General features: G+C 40.7%; 1 protein-coding gene across 6 annotated transcripts in view; it reads left to right on the forward strand.

Annotated features, from left to right (window-relative positions):
* PARVA (parvin alpha) overlaps positions 1 to 21,987 on the forward strand; it is a 98,449-nt gene continuing 76,462 nt past the window's right edge. For 2 of the 6 annotated variants that reach the window (XM_037899832.2, XM_037899836.2), the window contains exon 1: positions 520 to 806. In XM_037899832.2, coding sequence (XP_037755760.1) covers positions 747 to 806 — 60 coding nt within the window. In that variant the 5' untranslated portion in view covers positions 520 to 746. Of the gene's footprint in view, positions 807 to 21,987 lie in introns of all 6 variants that reach the window. The other 4 variants (XM_037899833.2, XM_043550239.1, XM_037899831.2 and 1 more) reach the window with 4 other exon arrangements.

Here is a 21,987-nt window from a genome sequence, read left to right on the forward strand (position 1 = left end):
GAGCTGTAGCTGAGGAGCACTTGGTGCACCTTTGAGTGGGGAAGAAGGGCATGTCAAGGTGGCTTTGAGCTAACTCTTTGTGCCCACCAGCCTTGGGGCCATGTGGGTAAAGGCCCTAGTGTTAAATTAGACCAACCTGGCTTGATCTTGCTTGGAAAGATCAGAATCTGACCCCCCTGGGATTGTCACAAATTTATTATTTATAGGGTCAAAATCTTTAGACAAGCAAAGGTACGGCCCCTGCCCGGCTGAGGGCACAATCCATGCACTTAACAGCAGCCGGGTACATCTTGGGTAGGATGCACCTGCCTGGAAGAGAGGGTGGCTGGTAGATCTTCCCCTTTTCTGAACGCAAAGCTCCTAGTGCAGAGCCAGGAATCCCCACTCCAGGGAGGCAGCCAACCGCCCGGGCCGGCCCGGCCCGCTGCCCCCAGGAGCTGGGCAGGAAGGGTGGGCTGGAAAGCGGAGTACACGGCGGTGCAGCAGGGGCTGAGGGAGCGGGGAGCGCACAGAGCGGCCTTCCGTGGCGCAGGGCGGGAGGGAAGGAGAGAGCAGGAGCTGCTTGAAATGCTTGAAATAATTCCGCTTCCGTTTGGAGCAGGGAGCAGCCTCCCGCTCCAGCTGGGTTTCAAACCTGCCTCCCCTCAGCCCTGAGCGCGGGCGCGGCATGGCAGCCTCTCCCCCGAAATCCCCCTCGGCCCCCAAGTCCCCCACCACCCCCAAGTCGCCCCCGTCGCGGAAGAAAGATGACTCCTTCTTGGGCAAACTTGGAGGGACCCTGGCCCGCAGGAAAAAAGCCAAAGAAGGTAAAAGGGCCAGGATGGCCCGGCTCCTGGCAGCGCCCTCGGCTGGGCGGCTCTGGGGAGCGGGGCTGACTCCGGAGGGCTCGCTGCGGCGGCGTGTGGAGGAGAAGCTGGAGGGAGTGGCGGCGCCCCCGCCCCGCGCTTTGCCCTGCGCTCCCCCTCGGAGCAGGAGCGGGGCGGACGGGGCCGTGGCGCTCGGGGCGGGGCGGGAGGCTGCGGCCGGGCCAGGGGGCTGAAGGGCTGGGCGCGCCCGGGCTGCGGCTCGGTCTGTTTTTTCCTGTGGAACGCGTCACACCCCAGAAAAATGCTGGAGCCCCAAGCGGGGGGGTCGGCTCATCCTCCCCCCCCCCCAACCTGAGCGCGCTCCCAGTGCCCCCCTATCTGCTCCTGCTTTCTGCACCCCCGAGCGCATCACCGACTCCTCAGCTATGCGGAGCCTCTGGCTTGCTTCGCCCGCCCTAAGGCGCTGGGGCCGGGGCTGTCTGGTTTAGCGGAGGCTGGCAAGCCGGTTAAACTCGTGCCCTGGCGAATAAGACAAGGGTTGTCTTTAATGCAGACTCTGGAGTGACAGGGCCTCTGTGCACGCTCCTCGGTGGTGCTGTGCTGGGAGGAATTTCTTCCCAGAATGGGTATAAAGCAGCGAGTGTGCGTGTGTGCATCTCAGTTTATGTTCCCTGGGAAAATGTGCAGTTGGCAGCTGGACAAGACAAGCCTGGAGGGCGATCTGTGTGTTTACATGCTGGAGCTGCTTGCGGCGTTCGGGGAGTGGAATTTGTGGAGTTTTTTGAAATGTACCTTAAGCTTTATTTTTATCTTCATTTCAGAGCTGATTGATTGGAGAATCTAGCGATTACAATTACGAAAGAATAAGGAGCCAGAGGGGATTGTGTGGGGGTAATAGTGTATTTGGGCTGAATAACCAGTTTCCTACAGAAGTAAAATTCATGAGAAGGAATTCTCACTGAGCTTTATTACTAATATTCTAATGAAATGATTCGTAAGTGGCTGATTGGGACATGCACAAATTAAAGACTGGGGGTGGGGGGTGTTTTCCAGGAATGTAGAACCAGATTTAGGTGGAGCAAGGGAAGATGTTGGATGAACACTTAGGAATTTATGCCATTTCACTAAAAGAGATGAAGTGCCAAAATAAAAATAACATAAACATAATGGGTCTGAATCAGCTATATGGCCACATTCTGCTATGCCACCAGTGTGAAATGGCCCTAAAGCTGGCTTAACTAGTGCATGGAGGATAACTTCCTATGCAGATCTGTCCTGTTTATGCAACTATCCAGTTTATACAACTCTTCTCACTGTAGTTCTTGTATCTACTCTGGTATAAGGTTTCAGAGTAGCAGCCATGTTAGTCTGTATTTGCAAAAAGAAAAGGAGTACTTGTGGCACCTTAGAGACTAACCAATTTATTTGAGCATAAGCTTTTGTGAGCTACAGCTCACTTCATCAGATGCATTCAGTGGAAAATACAGTGGGGAGATTTATGGTATAAGGGTGATCCTCCCGTGGCTTAGAATTAATTTTGCTGGAGGAAAAGGTGCATTGGCAGGTTGCCCCTGGGCCATACAAAACCTCTGCTTGTGGTTTTGTTCGCTTTTAGCAATCTGGCATAAGCTGGCGCAGACCTTAGGCATCTCTAACTTTTTGCAGGGCCTCAGCAGGAATAGTGCAAAGGTCAGTTTTGAGTACCTGTGCCCAGAACTGTGCTCTGTGCAAATCAGCCACAAACCAGAATCTGGACCGGTATATTTCAAATGTAGGTTGTAACACTAACTGAAAAAAGCAAGTTCAACACTAAGGATGATCATACCTTCCTTGACTTGTCCTGTCATGGCAAGCTGTGGCAGCACAGATTACTTTATGTACAGTTGCATGTTGATCTGAGAGGTTGGTGGAGTATCAAAGCATAACAGGAGGAATGAACAGTGTTATACTTAACTTAGAATTTCTTTGTTTCTGTTGCTTTATGTCAACAAAATTATACAGTTAATTTTCTGTATTTTTCTCATTAAAGAAAAATTCTTTATAGAAATGCATGAGATTAAAGGACATACTTATATTTGTGGTCTATATTTTTACACGTGAATGATTCTTACAACAGTGGGGACTTTTTAGTCTGAATCATATTTTTCACTGTTTACAGCTTTACAAATGATTTCATTTGACATAGCGCACATTTTACTAAACATATTTGATGATATTGATCTCAAAACAAAGTAAAATATTTTTCTCTCTTTAAAGATTTCTTGTAGTCTGTGACCCTCTCTCAAAGTAACTCATGATTAGACTGTTTTTAAAAAAGTCTAGAATATTGAAAGAAGAGACCACCTTTTCCCCTGTCACATTTTGAATGAGCCTGGTATAGTGATTAAAGTAGGGGACTGGGAGTTTTGGGTTCTATTTCTGACTTTACTGATGAGTCACTTTAGCCCAGATCCACAAAAGGACTCAGGTACCTACCTCCCCACTTGGGAACCTAAGCCCAAAATTTAGGTTCCAGTGAGGTCCTCAAAATCCCCTGCTCGGCTGTGAACCTGGGATGTGGGAAACAAGTTCAATTTTTCCCTTTGCCTGATGGGGAGAAAGGATTTAAACAGGGGCCTACCACCTCTCATGAGAGATATTCTGATGCAGATCTCTCTGTTTCTCCTATTGAAGCTGTTCCACTTTTGCTAAATAATTAAATAGTAATTGGAGTAGGGGAACTGGACTCTGGGCCTTCCACCTAAGTGCCCTAACCACCAGGCTGGAGAGTCATTCTCATGTTTTCTTTCCATTAGTTAATGTTGGAATAGGAAATATTTCACCCTCAATATATGACATGAATACGATATCCAGCTTTGTTCCAAATACATATTCGAAATATGTACTGCATTTTCTCTCACCATTATGGACAATTTTGCCGTCTGCATCTGTACAGTTAAGACTCCCCTTTTTCCTGATTTTTTTTTTATAATTCCTTATTTTTAGTAATCCTAATGGCCATAGATGTTTAGCTGTTACATTTAGCTTCCCTTATCAATTGCCCCCACGTCTTACTTTCTGACTTGTTACTTGCCATTAACCACAACTTTTTCCCCCATTCGTTATATATCGATTTGTAAGTGTTCTTAAACAACTAATAATTTTCAATTCTACTTTTCTGTTGAGATTTTTTTTTATCTCAATCAATTCTGCTCATAATTATATTTAGTTTTAGTAATTGAACCCCTTTAAACCTCCAAGTATTTATATTACTGGCTGGGACTGTATTCTGTTTGCACAGAACAAATGTAATCAGGTTACAATCACTTGCACCTAAGCCATCACTTTTATTTACTTGATCAAGTCATCTTTGTCAGTCAAAATGAGGTGTAATATTGAAATACCCTTTGTTGGGTGCAATACATCTTGTGTTAGAAAATTATGTATAATTTATAGAAAATCCAGTGATTATTTTTTTTTTTTTTTTACAACTGGCAGCATGAGACCTCCAGCATACGTCCCTAAGTTGAAGTTCCCTTTGATTACATGCTTTTTCTTTCTACACATTTAAAGTAGATTCTTAAGAAGCCATTTGTTCTGTTCTCTAGTCTGATTTGGTGGTCTGTCAGACATCTACCAATATCTCATTTTATACGTTATCATTTAAAACATTGATCCATAAACATTCAAGATCCTGTGATTCCAAGATGTCAACCATCTAAAACAAGTAATGGTCTCTTCGCTGAAGAGTGCCACCCATCTCCCCTTTTACCCATTCTAAAGAGTGATTTTAACATTCCAGTCATGCAAATTCTCTCACCAGATTTCGGTAATATCAACCGTGTCAGTTTATTCTCATGATTTAACAGTTCTTCCACTTTATTATCCAGGTTTCTAGCACTGGGATATAGGCAGTTAAATAGTTTATTCTCTTTAAGTGTATATGGGACTTCTGCTCACATACGTGCTTTTGAAAATCCCATCCTTTATCTTTCTTGTTACATACTATGTTTATATCTTTGTGTACATCATACTGTTACATCTAGGGCAAGACATTTTAAATTATTTTCCCTGGCTCTTCACAATAAAGATTAAAAAATAGCAGTAGTTCTGAATAATTTAAGAAAAGATATTTTACCTATTGTAGGTATTATGATAGGCTGTTACATATTACGATTTTTTGTATTAAGTGTTTAGATAACAATTGTAAATAACACATCATACATATCTAAATGTGACTTCACAATTGTGTCATCAAAAAGTGCTTTGACACAGTTAGGACAATATTGAACCCTTTTACAAATTATAACATTAAAGGCAGTGCCCAAATACTCTGCCAAATCAAACTCCAGTTGGCATTTAAAATGTCTGTATGGTGAAGAGTTATGAAAAAATAAACTAAGGAATCTGCTTGTGAAAGCAATAATAAAACCAACATCGTTCCAAATGCAGCAAAATAATTTGTTTAGACTATCAATGTAAAATTCCTTTATATGAATATTTTGCATTTAGTGAACCTTTCCTTGGAGGACCCAAAAGCTCTTTGCAAAGGTTGGTATTACCTCTATTTTACAGATGAGGAAACTGAATGATCTAAACAAATTAAGAGACTTCTTCAAAGCTACACTGCAAGTTCAGTGGTAGAGCAAGGAATAATACACATTATTCAAAATAAAGAAATACTTGACAGACTATAAAGTGCCATGCCAGGATCAAAATCAAGAGAATAACCTGAGATGCTTCTACCTAATAAAGCTGATTTCAGCTATGGTCTGAAAAGATGTTAGTGCCACAATAAGCAAATGTTTATATGTAAAATATATTATATGTAAAAAAAGTTTATATGTTTATATGACACAGAAATAATTTTAAAAACAATTTTATGACACCTAAATTTTGGAGATGAGAAAGGTAGTTTGCTTTATACAGTGTGTTAACATCATTTCCTATCATATGGGCTCTTATACTGTATTTTACTGGCAATTTTTCATTGGCCATTGGTGTAGTTTAAGGATGGATAACTAAACTCTTAATGTTGAGGCTAAAAAGACTGCTTCTCTGATAAGATAAAAACTTTTGTAATAAAAAGATTATACTTTCTGTTAACTGTTGTATCCAGTGACAAAAATCAGATGCCTAAACCTGTGTAAAATGTATTATAAAATTGTCCTTGTAGCATAAGGATAATATTTTAATACATGCTTACAGGTGAAATAACTAATTTTCACTTAATACAAGAAATAGTGTCATCCTGTCCAGTTTATGTTAATTGGAGCAGGATCAATCCCTTAAATAAATATTTAAAAGTTTCATTCATCCCATATATGAAACTGGAGCAGGTTCAATCATATAACAGAGGGATAATACCTTAGCTGGCCTATCAAGCCCATTTTACTATCAGTAATGCTTTTTACCAATTAGAAACACTTTTGTAAGCTCTTCATAGTGTTCAAGACCACTTTCTAGCAAATCTTTAAGGTAGTGGAAGAAGAGAACAAAATGATCTCTTCCTTTTTTATTTTCTGATGTATTCCATTATTTTCTTTTGAGTATTCATGGTGGGTTCAGCAAGGTCACATGTGATTGTTCTTCCTGAATGTTCCTGGCCTGGGCTGATGGACATAAAAATTTCACACCCCATAATAGCCTAGCTTAGTGGAGAATCTTAAAAATTGGACCATGACACACTAATAAATCTGTGATACATTCAGCAAGGCAGAGCAAAGTTCAAAATTGCTTAAATTGGTATAGGAGCAGATGCAAAACAGACAGTTTGGACCCATAAATTGGATGGAGAGCAATTACGGTTCAATGTATGGGCTCAGTCAGACTTCCAGTTGATATGGCATCAATTTAAACTAATTTGGCCTCTCTTCTATCTAGTTATTTGGTGCTGATGGTGCAAGAGTTGGAATGAATTTTCCTGCAGCTTCCACTTTTATGACATTATCTCCCACATTTTCCCTTATTTTTTATTTTGTTTTCACTTTGGTGCTAGGGGTCAGAGGAGCTTGTATTTCTACTGAGTTGTAAGGGAAGTTAAGATATTAGAGTATTTGTTTTAGATTTTCCTATTCCTTGCTAACATCCCCAAAATTCTCAGCCTTTAAGCTGATATCAGGTTGGATTCCTGAGTGTAATGTAGTTAGAAATAAAAAAATAAAATTGACTGCAAGCATGCGGTGATGTGAACTTTTCAGATATTTTAAATTATCTGAAATGTATACCTTTATTAAAAAGTCAGTAACTAAAATGCTGTGTCAGATGGCTGATTGAAGGACAAAGGAATGCTCTGCTCTTGATATATATGTCCCATCATGAAATAAATTTATTCTTTAGAGTACAAAGAATTTTCTGTTTGTTTTTGAGACCTGAGTACTACTTTTTATTAACCCAATTCTGCAATCCCTCTTCAAGTTAAATACACATTTAGTACTCATGCAAGCGGTTTTAGTGTAGGTAGTGGCCCTATTTGCATGACTAGGTACTATTTAGCAGGAGCAAGGGTTGTAGAATCTGAGCCCAGTGTTGTAAATTCTACAGAAATATGGGCTTGAGGTTTGTTCATCTCTACTTGTGCTTCATTTGAGGGACTAAGTAGGGATTCTAAGCAAGTTTAAATGGGTTTTTACTTCTACTCTTGGCTAATGTTAGATTTGAAATGGGATACACACTGGGAAGAGGAATAGGTACGTATCAAGACCTTCTTATTCTGTATGGGAAAGTAGGTAAAGTTTATGAATGAAACAGCAGTATTTTGTCTCTAGGCCTTATTATCTCATTAGAATTGCAGTATGCTTGTGTTTCAGAGGTCTGACATGGTATATTTCCTCAGGATATTGAAGTTAATGCATAGCATTTGAAGTGTAGTATGTGATTATAACCTTCCCCTCCCTGGTGTACTACATTTATGCATGTTCTCTTCTTCCTTATGTACAGCCAGATGTGGTCCTGGGTGTCAGGTGAAATCCAATTAGTATCACCTCTGAAAAATGAAATGGGTTGGAGCAGGCACTGAGAAATGGAAAATACAGTGAGTTGATTAAGTAGCAGGAACAACTGAAAATAAGGAGGAAAGAAATGATGAGAAGAATAGTGAAAGAGGAGAATCCTGATTGCTTCACCCCTAAGAGTTAAATCACTTTTATTGTCTCTTCACTCCAGTAGACCTTTCTGAGCATATCTACAGTATTTATCAGGAAAATAAATTCTACCCAGATAAAGACTTTAGTCTGTGAGTTTGTCTCAGAAAATATGTATCAACTGTTTATAAGTGACAGCCACCACTATACCTTTAATGACAGGGAGTACCAGGTATGTGCTGCTTGCATTGAAGCAATTGTTCAGCACAAGACAGCAAAACCGCAGAGGTAATTATTTTGTGCCAGTGTGGACAGGAAATACAAGCATAGCACCTGCAATAGTGCCACTTGCCCTTCCAGTGCAGTTTCACAGTGCTCCTGCCCACCTTCGGTGACAACTCTGACAGTTTGGAATACTGGCTCTGTCTCCCGCCAAGCTCTTTCCCACTAGTTGCAGGTAGTTCCAAGAGCAGCTAAAGTGGTATTTGGATGTTTTCTGCTCTGCCTTCACTTCCTGCCCTGTTTGCACTAGTACTGCTCTCAGCAATAAACAGGACACTGTTAAATAGAACTTCTATTTTTAATTATTTAAGAAAATGTTTAAAAAACACATTATCATTTGTATTTGTGCTAAGCGCTGTAAACACACGTATACAGTGAATACAGTCCCTGCCCCAAGGAATTTACAATCTAAGGTTCTTCAACGTTGTCTTCTAAGTATTTAAATATTTTTCTATCTTTTACTCTCCTCTCTGAGGCTTTGTAAAATTTAAATTGGAATATTTCTGACATTTCAGTACCTTTTAATCTCAGTATTGCCAACTCTTCAAATGTTTATTGTGAATCTAGCAATGTTTGGTGTTCTCTTGCAGCCTCAGCTCCTGGAGTCATGTGGTTATAAGAGAATCTGAGCTTTCATTTTTTTAAAGTATATTTCTAGCTCCGATGATTGCAGACAAAAGCTTGAAAGCGTGACCTGAAAGTGCACCCTAGATGTTCAGAAGCCAGAAGGTCAATAAAAAGAACGCTTCATTATTTTACTTAAAAATCATGGCATTTAAAAATAATCTCATAGTTTTTTGCACCTGGCTTATGATTTTTGATCAGTTGGTGTTGACAGTACTGAAGTCTTTTAAAAGTATTTGCTTACTATTTAAAAAAAAAAACCACCAAAAACTCAGTAACATTATTTAACTTTCAGAATCCTGATTCTTTCCCTCAAGTTGTTTTTAGTTGTTGTCTAACCCTATAAAAAAGAGACAGCATGTGAAGAAACAAAAGTAAAAAAAGGTTAGGAATTGGGACAGTCCCCTAGAGCTCATACGTGAGAGGTGCTGCCCTATGAAATAAGCAGACATCTTTTCCTTGCTATGTCCTTACTAAGGCAGCCAGTGAAGCAGCATCTGCTGGATGCCAGAGACTTGAAACTTATGAGGAAAGGTTAGTACAAAACCAGCAAATTATACATGAAATCACTAGTGGAGAAACACCCTCCTGATGTTCTTTGAGATCTTACCATCTAGTTGTCCTACACCCACGATTTGCATGCTGTAGTCCATAGTCCCCCTAAGTTCAAGGGGACAACTGCCACCAATGTGATGGGTGTGGGTAAGGGTCTAATTCTGGGTGCAGGGGGTCCCTCTGAGGGTTGTGTTTGGACCACTCCCTGGTCAGATGTCTCTGGATCCTAAGGAGCAAATACTACCAGTGCAATTTGAAAACAACACACTTGGAAAGCCACAGACCAGAACAATTCACTTGACCATTCCTTGACCATTTCCACTCATCATCAAAGTATCCCCACGTGTCCTACTGAGGGAGAATCACCCAACCCAGGTACAGTACATTCTTCTTGTAAGGGCAGCATCAGGAATTTGACACATGCATGGAGCTTCCTATTGTGGTATATGTGCTTGTGGGATATGTGAGCTGCCTTTTCACACAGGTTGTGATTTCGCCATGCCACGTTTGTATTTATTTATTTTTTTTGTCTGATTTACCTTTTGATTCAGGGTCTTTTTCAGGCACTGAACTGTTTTTGCATAAGGCCTGATTTAATCCCTCTTGACGTCTCAATAAGTCTCTTTTGTGGAAAAGAGTTCCTTGAATCTTTGTGCTTGTATTTTCTATGAAAATTGGCATGCAGGCTCAGAGCCACTAAATTCTTTTTGGAACTGAGTCAGTCCCAGGTTAACTGGGCAAGTTGCTTGCTGCAAAAAATTTCCTTTTCCCACTTTTTTTTTTATGCTGGAATAATTTCTTCATCTTCTGTTCTTATTGGTGCTAAAACAGAATAAAACAGATATTTCCATAGAGTAGATTAAAGGAAGTGTAAATACACAGTTTTTAAAAGCATTCTATATTGTGAAAGCCTGAGTTAAGAAGGATTCAGCATTCTTGGGAGCATCTTGTGCCAGATACTACCTTCAAGGGCTGGGACTGTCTTTTTGTTCTGAATTTTCTAGCACCTAGCATAATGGGGGCCTGGTCCATAACTAGGGGTTCTAGGTGCTACAGTAATACAAATAATAAATAATTATTATTTAAACAACAACTGTCCACAAATTATAGATTTGATCTTGCAAATGCTGGCGGTCGTAGTGCCATGGGAATAGCAACGTTGTGTTGTATGCATTGGCAGGCCTGAGCCCTATGTCTGAAGATACAAACATTTCAGAAGAGGGAAGGCACCGTGATCAACAATGAAAATAGGTCAGGCCATAGGCTGTGGCCAGATGTGACAAAGGGCACACTTCCGGATCACTCCAACTTAATAGCCTGTCATTTCACCTCAGTCCCAGGTGAAAGGAACTAGATACTTAGCAATTATTCAGATGAAAGGTAGAAAGGATTAGCCTAAAGTGTTGTTTAACATCATCATTAATCAAATGGGGGAACAGCCTCCAACAGTTTACAATTACCATTGACGTTTCAAAATTAAAAGTCAAAGCAATAATCGGAAGGAAAGGAACAGCCAAAAAACAGCTCAGACTCTTGTGTTTTTATTTCAGTGTGAGTTTTCGTTCATTCCTTTGGATTTAGCAGTATTTGCTATCCCAGAACTATTTGACAAAAGATACACATCTGGACCTCAAAGATTAATGTAAATCTAGCTGAATAAAACCACCCCAACATAATAAATAGAAAATTATCTTTGTTTCGTTACAGTCTTTCCTCAATACAATGAGCCCCTGTAATCAGGATAACCTTTAATTTTAGATTCAGAGCGAAAGAAAATACCTTGACAGTTTTCTTATAGTTTCAGGAATCTGTCTTGAAGGTGAGGACTCCTTGAGGTTTTCTCATCTTCATCCTTATCAATGGAAAATATCTCCAGGGCTGTAGAATGAATGAGTAATACATTGGGAGGCCCTAAATCCTCAAGAAACTCCCCAGCCTCCCAAGACTACTAGTCTAAAGTTTTGAGAGCCCCACTAGGCCAGGAGCCCTGAGAGGCTGCTTATTTTTTTTGTGGTCCTTTACTTTGTTTGATGACTTTGAAGACAATGTAATACAATGCAAGTTAACCACCTTTCCTCACCCCTCCCCCAGCAAAACAGTTTAATTAGTGTCCGGCCTCCTAAATTTCTCATCAATGGATGGCAGAGTTGCCTGAAGTTTAGATAGACAAACATTTTATTTATTATTTCACTTGTTCTGGCATGTTGGAGCCTGGGTTCTGGGACCCTCCTGGAGCCCCACAAGCCTGAGTCAGCTGACATGGGCCAGCTGGGTTGTTAAATTGCAGAATAGACATACCCATTGAGTCAAGGCTACACTGTTAAGCTTAGTTTCTTCCCTCAGTGGAGCCAGGAACCAAAAACGCCCACAGTAACTGGAACTATTTAGGGCTAAATCATGGATTTTGCTGCAGCTCTATACTGAAAGCAGTATGGTTCCATCCTGTAGCAGGATGAAAACGAGGAGGCAAATACTTCCCAGAGCTTCCCACCTTACAGATGCTCCTGGCCTGAATTTAGTGGGAGAGGGGAAGCTTTTTGGCCTCCTTTCTGCCTACTTTCTGTCCCGTTTCCCAACTCAGAGCCATCCCTGTGCTCCCTTGAATGCAAGGGCTGTAATTTATGTGTCTGTATAAGATAGCAGAGGTTCCTCGCTCCTTTGCCACTATGTGTAAAGGGGGAAACTGACTAGCCCTTAATGAATAAAGTACAACCTTTTCTATTTAATGTCTCAACCAGTACTTCTTAGTGGATTGTGTTACTTGATTTAGTTGAGAAGGGAGGAGGGAGGGGGTAGGTAAGAGAGAATTAACTCACCTTCACTGACTGAAATGTGAGTTGGACTGTAAGCCAAATATGGTCAGTGGTCTTAAGCAAGTCCCTAGTCCACTACACAACTTGGCACAGTTACACAAGGTTGGCAACCTGTGCTCAGGCCAGGGGAATCATAGGAGCAGAAAAACAAGGATGCTGTAGGTCAAAAGTGGGTTGTATTTGGCAAAGCTGTGTTGGGAAGATTACAGAGCCTCTTCTTGCATTATTCCTGCACCTGATTCTAGGCTGTGTTTCAGCTCAGACAACTGCTAAATTAACTCAAAATATTAAATAAAAATTAGACAAGGAGCTGTAAGGCCAAAATTGGGTTAAATAAGACACTTCAATGTCCTAAATGTTCTGCTCTCCTGTTACTTATGTAGTTCTATTAACTATATTTAGGAAATGACATTGTGAAATAATTGTGTATGTGCTCATGAAACATTGATCTTAAATGTGAAATTCAAGAAAATACGTTTGTCATGAGCAGTGATATTGTTTAGCTCTGATATTTGATTTCTCCTTTTTAGACTTCTTATTAATGTTCACAGTAGGTGTTTTATAGTGTTTCAATGGCAGTCAAACGTCCCCTCTTTTCAGTGTTCTTAGATAATTGTTTTTAGGAAGAAAAATGGAACACCTGTGATTCTAATACCGTGACGTTTATGTGAATCATTTTTGGCATTTTTAAGCCGAATTAAGCCCTAGTGATTTATCTGATGTCTGCTTACATAGGCCCAACTCTGCCATTTTCTGCTTGCATTGAATAGTAGTGTACTCTGCAAGTAGTTCCACTGGGTAGGATTAACTCTCCCGGATCTATCTATTAAGGTAACTTTATTCCCTCTCGCAGGGAAATAAGTGTTCGGTAAGGGTGTGGGGGTCATGTTAGCCACTTCAAAGGCGCCATTTCCCTCCCTGGGATATTAGGTACAGGGTGGGCTGGGGGAGTAGCTAGACACCTTTCAATCCTGTGGGGATTTATTAGAGAAGAATACAATCTGATGCTGTAATATCTCTTTTTATGGAATTCCCGGGGGGTACCATGGTTCTGTTGGATCTGTTCCGGCAGGGACGTGGGCAAGATGCAGTCAGCGATGCTGTGGAGGCACAGTCTGTGCTTAGAAGACTGTGGCCGCCTTCTGATCCCCACCCTTCCCAGAACCAGGCAGTTTGTGACATGCCCCATGACCTGTTCCAGGGTGAGGTGGGATCCCTGTCCCTCACAAAGGAACAATTAGGGAGGAACGCATAGAGACTTCCTGCTACAACTTCTTTCTGCAGGGTATACGTGCAGAGTTAGCTATTGTCAGTACCAGCAAGCGGAGCAGGAGCAGGTAATTAAAAAAACAGTGATCCAGTTTCAATATTCTGCTTTATGATGATCAGGTGAGGTGGCTGCAGGATTGTCAGAAACTATTAGAGCCTCTTCAGTGTGGAAGAGCCAATCTGGTATTGTGTAAATGGATTTGATCTAATAGTGCAGCTTTGGGCAGAAATTTTATGTACGGCACTTTATCGTGGGTATAAAGAATATCTTCTGGATTCTATATCATAGTGGTTGTTGTAGAGAGAACTGTGGTTAAAACTGCATAACAGGTTCCATTCTGACCACCTGAAAAAGAGCTCTATGTAAGCGCAAAAGCTTGTCTCTCTCAAAAACAGAAATTGGTCCAATAAAAGTGTAACCCTTCTGACAGTGGAGACGGCAGTAACGAGGACCGGGTTCAAAATGTTGGGGTTCCCTTTCAACAGTACAACACAGAACCGGCCTGAGCCCCCACGCAGTAACCTGGGAAAATTACACACCACCCTTGTGCGCCTCTGAGAGGCAATACTTCCCCACTCGCAAGCACAGAGTCTGAGTGTAAAAAAGAAACTTTTAATGAAAGGAGGGAAGTCACCTGACGTTAATTAGGGAAAATGCCACAAGCAGGATTCATAATCGTAAAGCTGTGAGCAGGACACCCACCCCAAAGTGCTTGGGGCAGCGCCTTCTGCCTCCTGTTTTTTTAACCAAAAGTTCCTTTTCCGTGCCCCTCTCTGCTCCCTCACCACACCCCACTCACAGTGGTTGTCCTTGGTCAGTGAGCACCCAGGGTTCAAAGGTGCATCTGTGTGAGTTCACCTCCCACCCGGGGAAGAAGGCACCTTGCTTGTTCTGCCAACTGAGCACTTGCTTGCTCTGGCTGGCTGCTCTCGCTGGCCGACTGCTCCTCTCTGCTGGCCGGGCAGAAACGCTGTCCCACCACAAGTGGTTTCAGCTCTTACTTAAGCATTTAAATAACAAAGGCTCCTAATGGAGCCTATTTAGCTCTACCTTTGAACAGTGGTGAGGAACAGGTTAAACCAGACCAGGGACCCTTAGGGAGAGTCCACACCTCCTGTCTGGGACACCTGTCCTCATCTCTCTTACATTCACAGGGGTCTGACATTCGAGCCCCTAGCTTAATGAGGTCCTTTAAGCTGAGGGTGACTCCCTCATTTGGGACAGGTTAAGCTCAGTTCTGCACCCCTTTATTCATGCAGTAAAAACAACATTGACAACATTTCACCACTCCTGCATTCAGAACTAAAATGTTTTGTAACCCAACACCGGCCAAAGTTGATCACTTTGAGCAACACAGCTCTATCTGCTGTATATCTTGGCAGAGTAGGTGTGTTCATGTAAATACAGTTTGTTCCTGAAGTCTCTCCCACTCCCAGCTAGCTGTCAGGGGAGAACTCATCCTGCTTACAAAAGATATTACCACACCCGCCTTCTCTCTCTAATATCCTGGTAACAACATAGCTAAAATAACACTACATACATGTGTTTTCAGTGACTTAAAATTTTCTGAAACATTCGTCTTTCTGAACTTTTTTCAGTCCTTGGTCCCTCCTATTTTCTTCCCTCAGTCCTCCTATTTTCTCTGCCTGTGGCACGTCATAGTCTAGTCTTCTGTGGGCTGTAATACTTTGGCCTCATGTCAGTTTTTGGGTTTACTGTGTGGGTGTTGGCTAGTGTTGGTGGCCTATGATATACAGGAGGTAAGCCTAGATGATCTGGTGGTCCCTTCTGGCCTAAAACTATAAAACTCTGCCAAAAAGTAAATTTATCTGGAAAGGCTGACAATCAGCTCAAACATTTTTAAGAATAGAGACTGTTGATAAGTTCTCTCTCTTCATCATGTATAAATAACTTTAATGCTAAAAGTGTTAGTATAAATAACATTGAAATTTGTTATGAAAATAGCTCTCATTGAGGTGAAGTGCCTTGACAAAACAGGGCATGTGAAAGCCATCCATATAAAAAGCACATAGTAAACTGTTTTTTTACATAATGTGCTACAGATTAAGCATAACAACACAAAATAATAGTGAACATTTGCCATTATAAAAATTATTTTTAGCCAAGTCAATTTCATTGTGAATGTCCTTAATCCCTGACTTCCACTAGGGAAGGCTGTGGTGTTGGCTGAAAATGAAATTAATAATACATGTGTCTAACTACATTATTAAAATCTGATAAATATCTGTCAATAGAGAGATACTGGATAATTATGACAATGAACAGTGCAAGTAACTTATACAAGAATGGCAAAAAATTACATAGTATTGTCCAGGCGCATATAAGGTTTTACAAAGAAAATGTTATACTGTGCTAGAAACAGCATGTGATCACGTAATTAAAGCTTGTATTGTCATGCATACAAACAAGGGGGGCGAGTTAAGGTTACACATACAACCGTAACATTATAATTTCCTGCCTTTTTAAGTATTTAAACATGCAACTGAAAAGTTCTCTTAACAGATTTTTTTTTAAATGGAAAATGCATGTAAAATGAGAAAAGTACATTGCTACATCTCTAGCATTCATATACAAACAATATAAGCCTCCCTCTGCTGCCTCTACAGGGAGAGAGACCTTTTGAGTACTGTTCTGAAATCCATCTTGATGACATCAGTGATTGTGTCAATGCACAAAGACGTATACAAAACAGATTTATGTGCATGTCGCCTGCATTAGAAACATGGAATGGGGGAATCAGTGTCATCTACATTGCAGAGACTATTTTTCTGTATTGCTCTTGGAAGTCTGAGACCCTGCATTTCAGCGCTATTTTCTTGACTGCTTATGAGCAAGTAGTATTTTCCCATACGTCATCTGTAGAAAAAATAGCAGTGCACACCAGAGCCATTGAATGGACTCAACATAGAATAGAATAGAATACAGATATTGACCTGTGGGCTCTTGGATGTAGGACTTCACACTCCAGAAGCCCATACATCTTAGGGGAAACATGCAGGTTCCTTCCCATTGCCTGGCAGGTTGCTGATGTTTGCAAGTCACTGTATCAGTCTAATTATGACAACAGAAAAACTGAAGCAGTCGTATCTTCTGTGCTTCTTTTACCCTTGGCTATTTCTACAGAGTTATGTCGCTTGTCTGGATAACCCAGTGCTAGCTCATCGCTCATGTCCAAAAGCCCCACTGCCCTGGTTAGCCATGAAAATAGATGGACATGAGTGTAGGCAGCCAAGAGACCATGTATGTGCATCAAGTGTGAATATTAAAGTCAGAATTTCTCACACAGAAATGTCTAAATTTCTCTGCGATTGCTAATCCAGCTCTGAGCTGGATTAATGAAAGAGAATGTGTGGTGCTTCATTGAATTGGTCATAGAAGCACCTTGGGTACATGTAGTGTGGAGAGGGATAGATATTTCTCTTTTGTATCTCTGCAGGTGGCCTCTTTGGAGTTATCCAGGTGTGGAAGCTTATTTTGGCTAATGGGCTAAATAGGTTGGCAGGGTGAGAGTCTATTTTTCCATGGGTTTATGTGTATGTAAGAAAAGTATAACATTTTGTCAGAGTACTTTTTGTACAGAGTGCTTTTTCTTAGGTTTCTTGTCCAGCTCTAGAGTTATGCTTAAGCCTAATAATGTTTTTTCTGGACCTAAGTCAGCAAATATTAATAGTGGAATATAGATGTAAAAGAGCACTAATGTACAGGAGATGCTAGACTCTGGAGCAAATGTGTCAATGCTGTCAATTCTTCAGAGTGTTATTAATTAAAATAATGACATTACAGGAGCTACAGTTGCTATCAGGCAAAAAAAGATAATGTCTGAGTGCCAGGATAAATGCAGTATAATATATTTCAGCATTGGATTCAAATAATGATTTGTCCAATCTGTTATCATATTCATGCAGTCTGACAAATTAGGTGGCCAGGGAATGTTTTGTTGCAAGTAGTTCTATTTTTATGGTCTCTACTTTTTTAGGCTTCTCTGACAACACATGCTTTAGAATAGGGGTGGGCAAACTATGGCCCAGGGGCCACATCCGGCCCTTCAGATGTTTTAATCCGGCCCTCGAGCTCCCACTGGGGAGCAGGGTCCAGGGCTTGTCCCGCTCCAGCTGGGGACCAGGGTCGGGGGCTTGCCCCACTCTGTGCATGCCATGGCTCTGTGTGGCTCCCAGAAGCAGCAGCATGTCCCGCCTCTGGCCCCTATGTGTAGGGGCAGCCAAGGGGCTCCGCATACTGACCCTCCCCCATGCAATGCCCCTGCAGCTCCCATTGGCTGGGAACCACAGCCAATGGGAGCTGCAGGGGCAACACCTGTGGACAGGGCAGCGCACAGAGCCACCTGGCCACGCCTCTACATAGGAGCCGGAGGGGGGACATGCTGCTGCTGCTTCCATGAGCTGCTTGAGGTAAGCATTGCCCGGAGCCTGGATCCCTGATCCCCCTCCTGCCCTCCGAATCCTTTGGTCCCAGCCCGGAGCACCCTCCTGCACCCCCAACCCCTCATCCCCAGCCCCACCCCAGAGCCCACTTACCCAGCCAGAGCCCTCACCTCCTCCCACACTCCAACCCCCAATTTTGTGAGCATTCATGGCCCGCCATACAATTTCCATACCCAGATGTGGCACTTGGGCCAAAAAGTTTGCCCACTTCTGCTTTAGAAAATGTGTCAGGTACCATGCATTTGAATAATCCCATATGAATTTTACCAGCGGGAGTGACTATTTCTCCTTTTTGATGCCAATAGGAATAGAAAGTATGATCCTTGCAATGGGAAGGGAGGGAAATTTAAAGTGGTTCAGACAAAAAGTACAATTGCTACTTCAAAAGATCCAGTTAAAATAAAATAAAGGAAACATACGTATGGTAGAGGTGGCTCAGAACCAAAACTTCAGATCCCAACACCCCTGGAGATTAGGTCAGATCCTTTTTCTGCATATGACCCATATTTTATAATGAGCCAAACTAAAATCGCAACACTTTTTGATGTCTGAAATCTAGATCTGAATTTTGGACTAAGCGGTAGTACATAAAATGTGACCATTTTAAGGCTCCTTGCTGTCCATCAGAGTCAGGTTAGACGCTATGGATTCAGGAAGGAGCCTTTCGTGTGTTGGATGAGGAATGTTTAGCACAGTGCTACATGTTTGTTATGCAGTAATGTAGCTTATAGTTTCAAAGTCCTACCACTGTTTTGTTCTAGTTTTGAATACTAAGATCGCAAGTGAGTGTGAACTGGAAATCAGTGAAGCTATGGCAACTTACAGCAGCTAAGGTTCTGGCCCAAACTCTCTCAAGTTATCTTTTTCTTGGACACTTTCCTACAATTCATCACATTTATGGATTGGCTTGGGAAAAAAATAAAATCAAAATGACTCATTTATTTTTTTGTATCTTCTCTCTCTTTTCTTAAGCAGCTTTAAAATGTTAATCATAAATGAAATAACTTATTGTATAGAATCTGAATAAATGTCTTCATAGAGATTGTTTTTGATGCATATCGTACTGGAATGTATACTGGGCTTTATGAACAAATTCCCTAAAAGGATTGTAGGATGCAGGTGCTCAGTAGGGCACAAGGTGGCTCCAGTAGCCAGATCACAAGGAAGGCTGGGATGAATTGGAATAAGTTGGAGGAATGAGTTCACAGATATTGACTAAGAATGTGTCTGAACAGAGGACTGCATTTCTTTCTAATGCTGATGTGGTATTTTTTAATTTGGATTTGATTTTAACAGGTTTTTTTGGAAGTGCAGTACATCCAGTCCTAGAGAGAGAGCGGAGCTGGTACATTTGCACTGAGTTTCATCCCAGGGAGCCTCATATTTCATTGCTAAGGGAATGATTCCTGTGTTCCATAAAATATTATGAGCTGATCTAGTTCTTCTGAATAAAAGGTGATTGCTAAATGTAAAGAATAGAATCCCAGTGGATACTGTAGAAACTACAGAACAGAACTCTACAGAATTAGAGCAGGAGTGTAGATTGAATTTGATAAGTGGGTAAAGCTCCGATACAAACAATTGTGAAGAGGATTAGTGCAGACTATAGTTCTGTTTAGATGAATGTTATTCTGTGAGGGTTCAATCTTGTTTTTCTTCCAAAAGTTCAGATTTTGTAAAAATAGAATAAAACGGGTTGAGTGAGAAAATAGAATGGCTTAGTATGAGCAAATTTAGCCAAAAGTATCATCTCAGTATTATTGGTCCAGCATGCCAAAATATCTACAGTATTTTGTTTTCTATGTCTTTGAGAGATGAACTAATTTCCTGTCATCTCTATTTTAGAAATTTTATTCTAGGCATCTCAAAACACTTTAAAATGGGTACTGGGGTGGTAAGTGTTATTTCCATTTTACAAATGAAGAAACTGGGCAGAAAGAGGTGCAGTGACCTGGCTTCCTGTCTAACCTCAGGCAGTGGGATAGCTGGGAATAGAACTCAAGTCTCCTGACTCCCACCTGGCTTCTAGTTAATACTGCCTGTCACTTTCACTGTTTTCATTTTTTCAATTATCTGTTTTATTTCTTCCACTTGCTGGAGTTTGTATCCATACAGGAAACTGAATTTAACTATGTTTATTCCTGAATTGTTTATTTTTTGAATAAGAACTGGGCTGCTATTTTTTTTCTGGCATTCCATTTCCTTGTGTGACTCAGTCAGAAAGAAAAAAATGTAGGTTAGATTACTGCTTTGTGACAGGCATTGTGCTAAATAAGAAAAAATAATAACTAAAGAGTGTTTCTTTGTTAAGATGCTGTTTGCCTTGCACAGCATCACAAAGGAGAATCAAAATACAAATTTTGAGATGACTTATTTAGTGAAGATCCTGAAATTTAAAAGGGGATTCTTTTGTTGATGATGGTGGTTTTTAAAAAAATTGATGAAACTAGTTTAATCATTTATTTATGTATTTGTTTATTTTAGAAACATGAAACAGTTCATATTTGTTCACCTTGAAAATCTATTATAAAGACATATGCATAAGAAAGAAAAAGAAATATCAGAAATTGAGGCTAAAAACCAAAAGCATGTGCACCACTTAGACTTTCAATATTCTTTGCAGATACATTTTGTTGTTCATTTTATCAAAAGTTAACTTTTGAGGTTAAAACAATAACACATGAATCTGAAATAAGGGGCCTAATCCTGTCTTGCTCAGACGGAACTCCCATTGACTTCAGAAGGAGTTTTGTGTGAATAAAAATTGTAAGAAGTGGTCCACTAACGTTAAAATATGTAAAGGGTCAGATCATCAAGTGGTGTAGGTAGGCACAGCTCCATTGAGTTAACTGGAACTAAATATCCTGTGGATGGTAAGTAAAACCTTCAGAATACTGTAATGATACTTTATTAATATTAATTTGTCAGATTTGAAAAATCTGGCCTTTTTTTGGTCGCTTAAATTCTTATTAGCATGTCTTAGTGTTTTGTGCTCAGGAACTGAAAATATGCAAATATGTATTCAAAAACATTTCACTGTTTTCATGAGAGAGTGAAGAAAATAGAAGTAATCAAAAATTGGGATTAAATACTTTGATCGTTTGGCCAATTAATAGATCTGCGGTTGCAGAATAGGAGGTCTGTGGGTTGAAACTGGCTCTTAACTTAATGTTAACTTACATTTAATTAGCCAGACCAGATGGAAGGTGGCTAAGCTTTGAATGAAGGCTTGTGGGAAAAAGACATAATCTTCCATTTTGTCAAAGGAACTAATACCACAGATTAAAGGTCGGTGTTCTTTTCAGAATTTAAAGCATGGATGCATAGTGTCTGACAGCAAGAAACAGCAAGGGCACTAGCAAATTAACTTAACCCCTAGATGCCTAGTATACAGGCTCTGCTTCATTTGATCCTACAATTCAAGTCCTAGCACTCCTGTTTGAGTCATAAATCCCAGGTAGATAAGGATTTCTGAATTTCGGTCTTGTATAAGCAAGCGGGGTCACTTCTGGGAAGTTTGTGCTTAGGGGGAAGGAAAACAGAGAGAATTCCCTACATAGCTGAGAAATGACTCAGTCCTGTAAATGCAAAGCACCCTGGCTCAATTCAGCAAAGCACTTAATTCCGTGCTTAATAATAAGCATGTGAGTAGGCAAATCAATGGAACTATTCATGTGCTTAAGTACTTCTCTGGCCTGATCCAGCATTCTCAGCACTTTCAGGATTGAGCCATAAATATGCACCATGTTAGAGCATGAGAATGTAGTAAGAGGAGTAGAGTAGTAGGCATTGCAGCAAGACATTACGCATGTTTAAAAAGAGAGGAAATTAAAGTATAAATAAAAATAATTGTAATGAGAATTAAGGAAAGATGTAGGTCATGGCTCTGATTTCTCCCTGAGTGTTCAGTTACTCTTGGGGCTGCTTCCTATACTCACTCAAATCAGTGGCAAAACTCCCATTGATTTCAGTGATGCATGAATGAGTCCTTTCTGAACTGCTGAAGAACAATTTGATGAACAAGAAATTAGCCAAAACACAGCACTGTCATGAAACTTATAGTCCGCATTGTTTTAGCAGCAAAGAATGTTGTGCTCTAATGAAGCTATGACT

This window comes from Chelonia mydas, chromosome 6 (genome assembly GCF_015237465.2).
Source record: "Chelonia mydas isolate rCheMyd1 chromosome 6, rCheMyd1.pri.v2, whole genome shotgun sequence".
In the NCBI taxonomy this organism is placed as follows: domain Eukaryota; kingdom Metazoa; phylum Chordata; order Testudines; family Cheloniidae; genus Chelonia; species Chelonia mydas.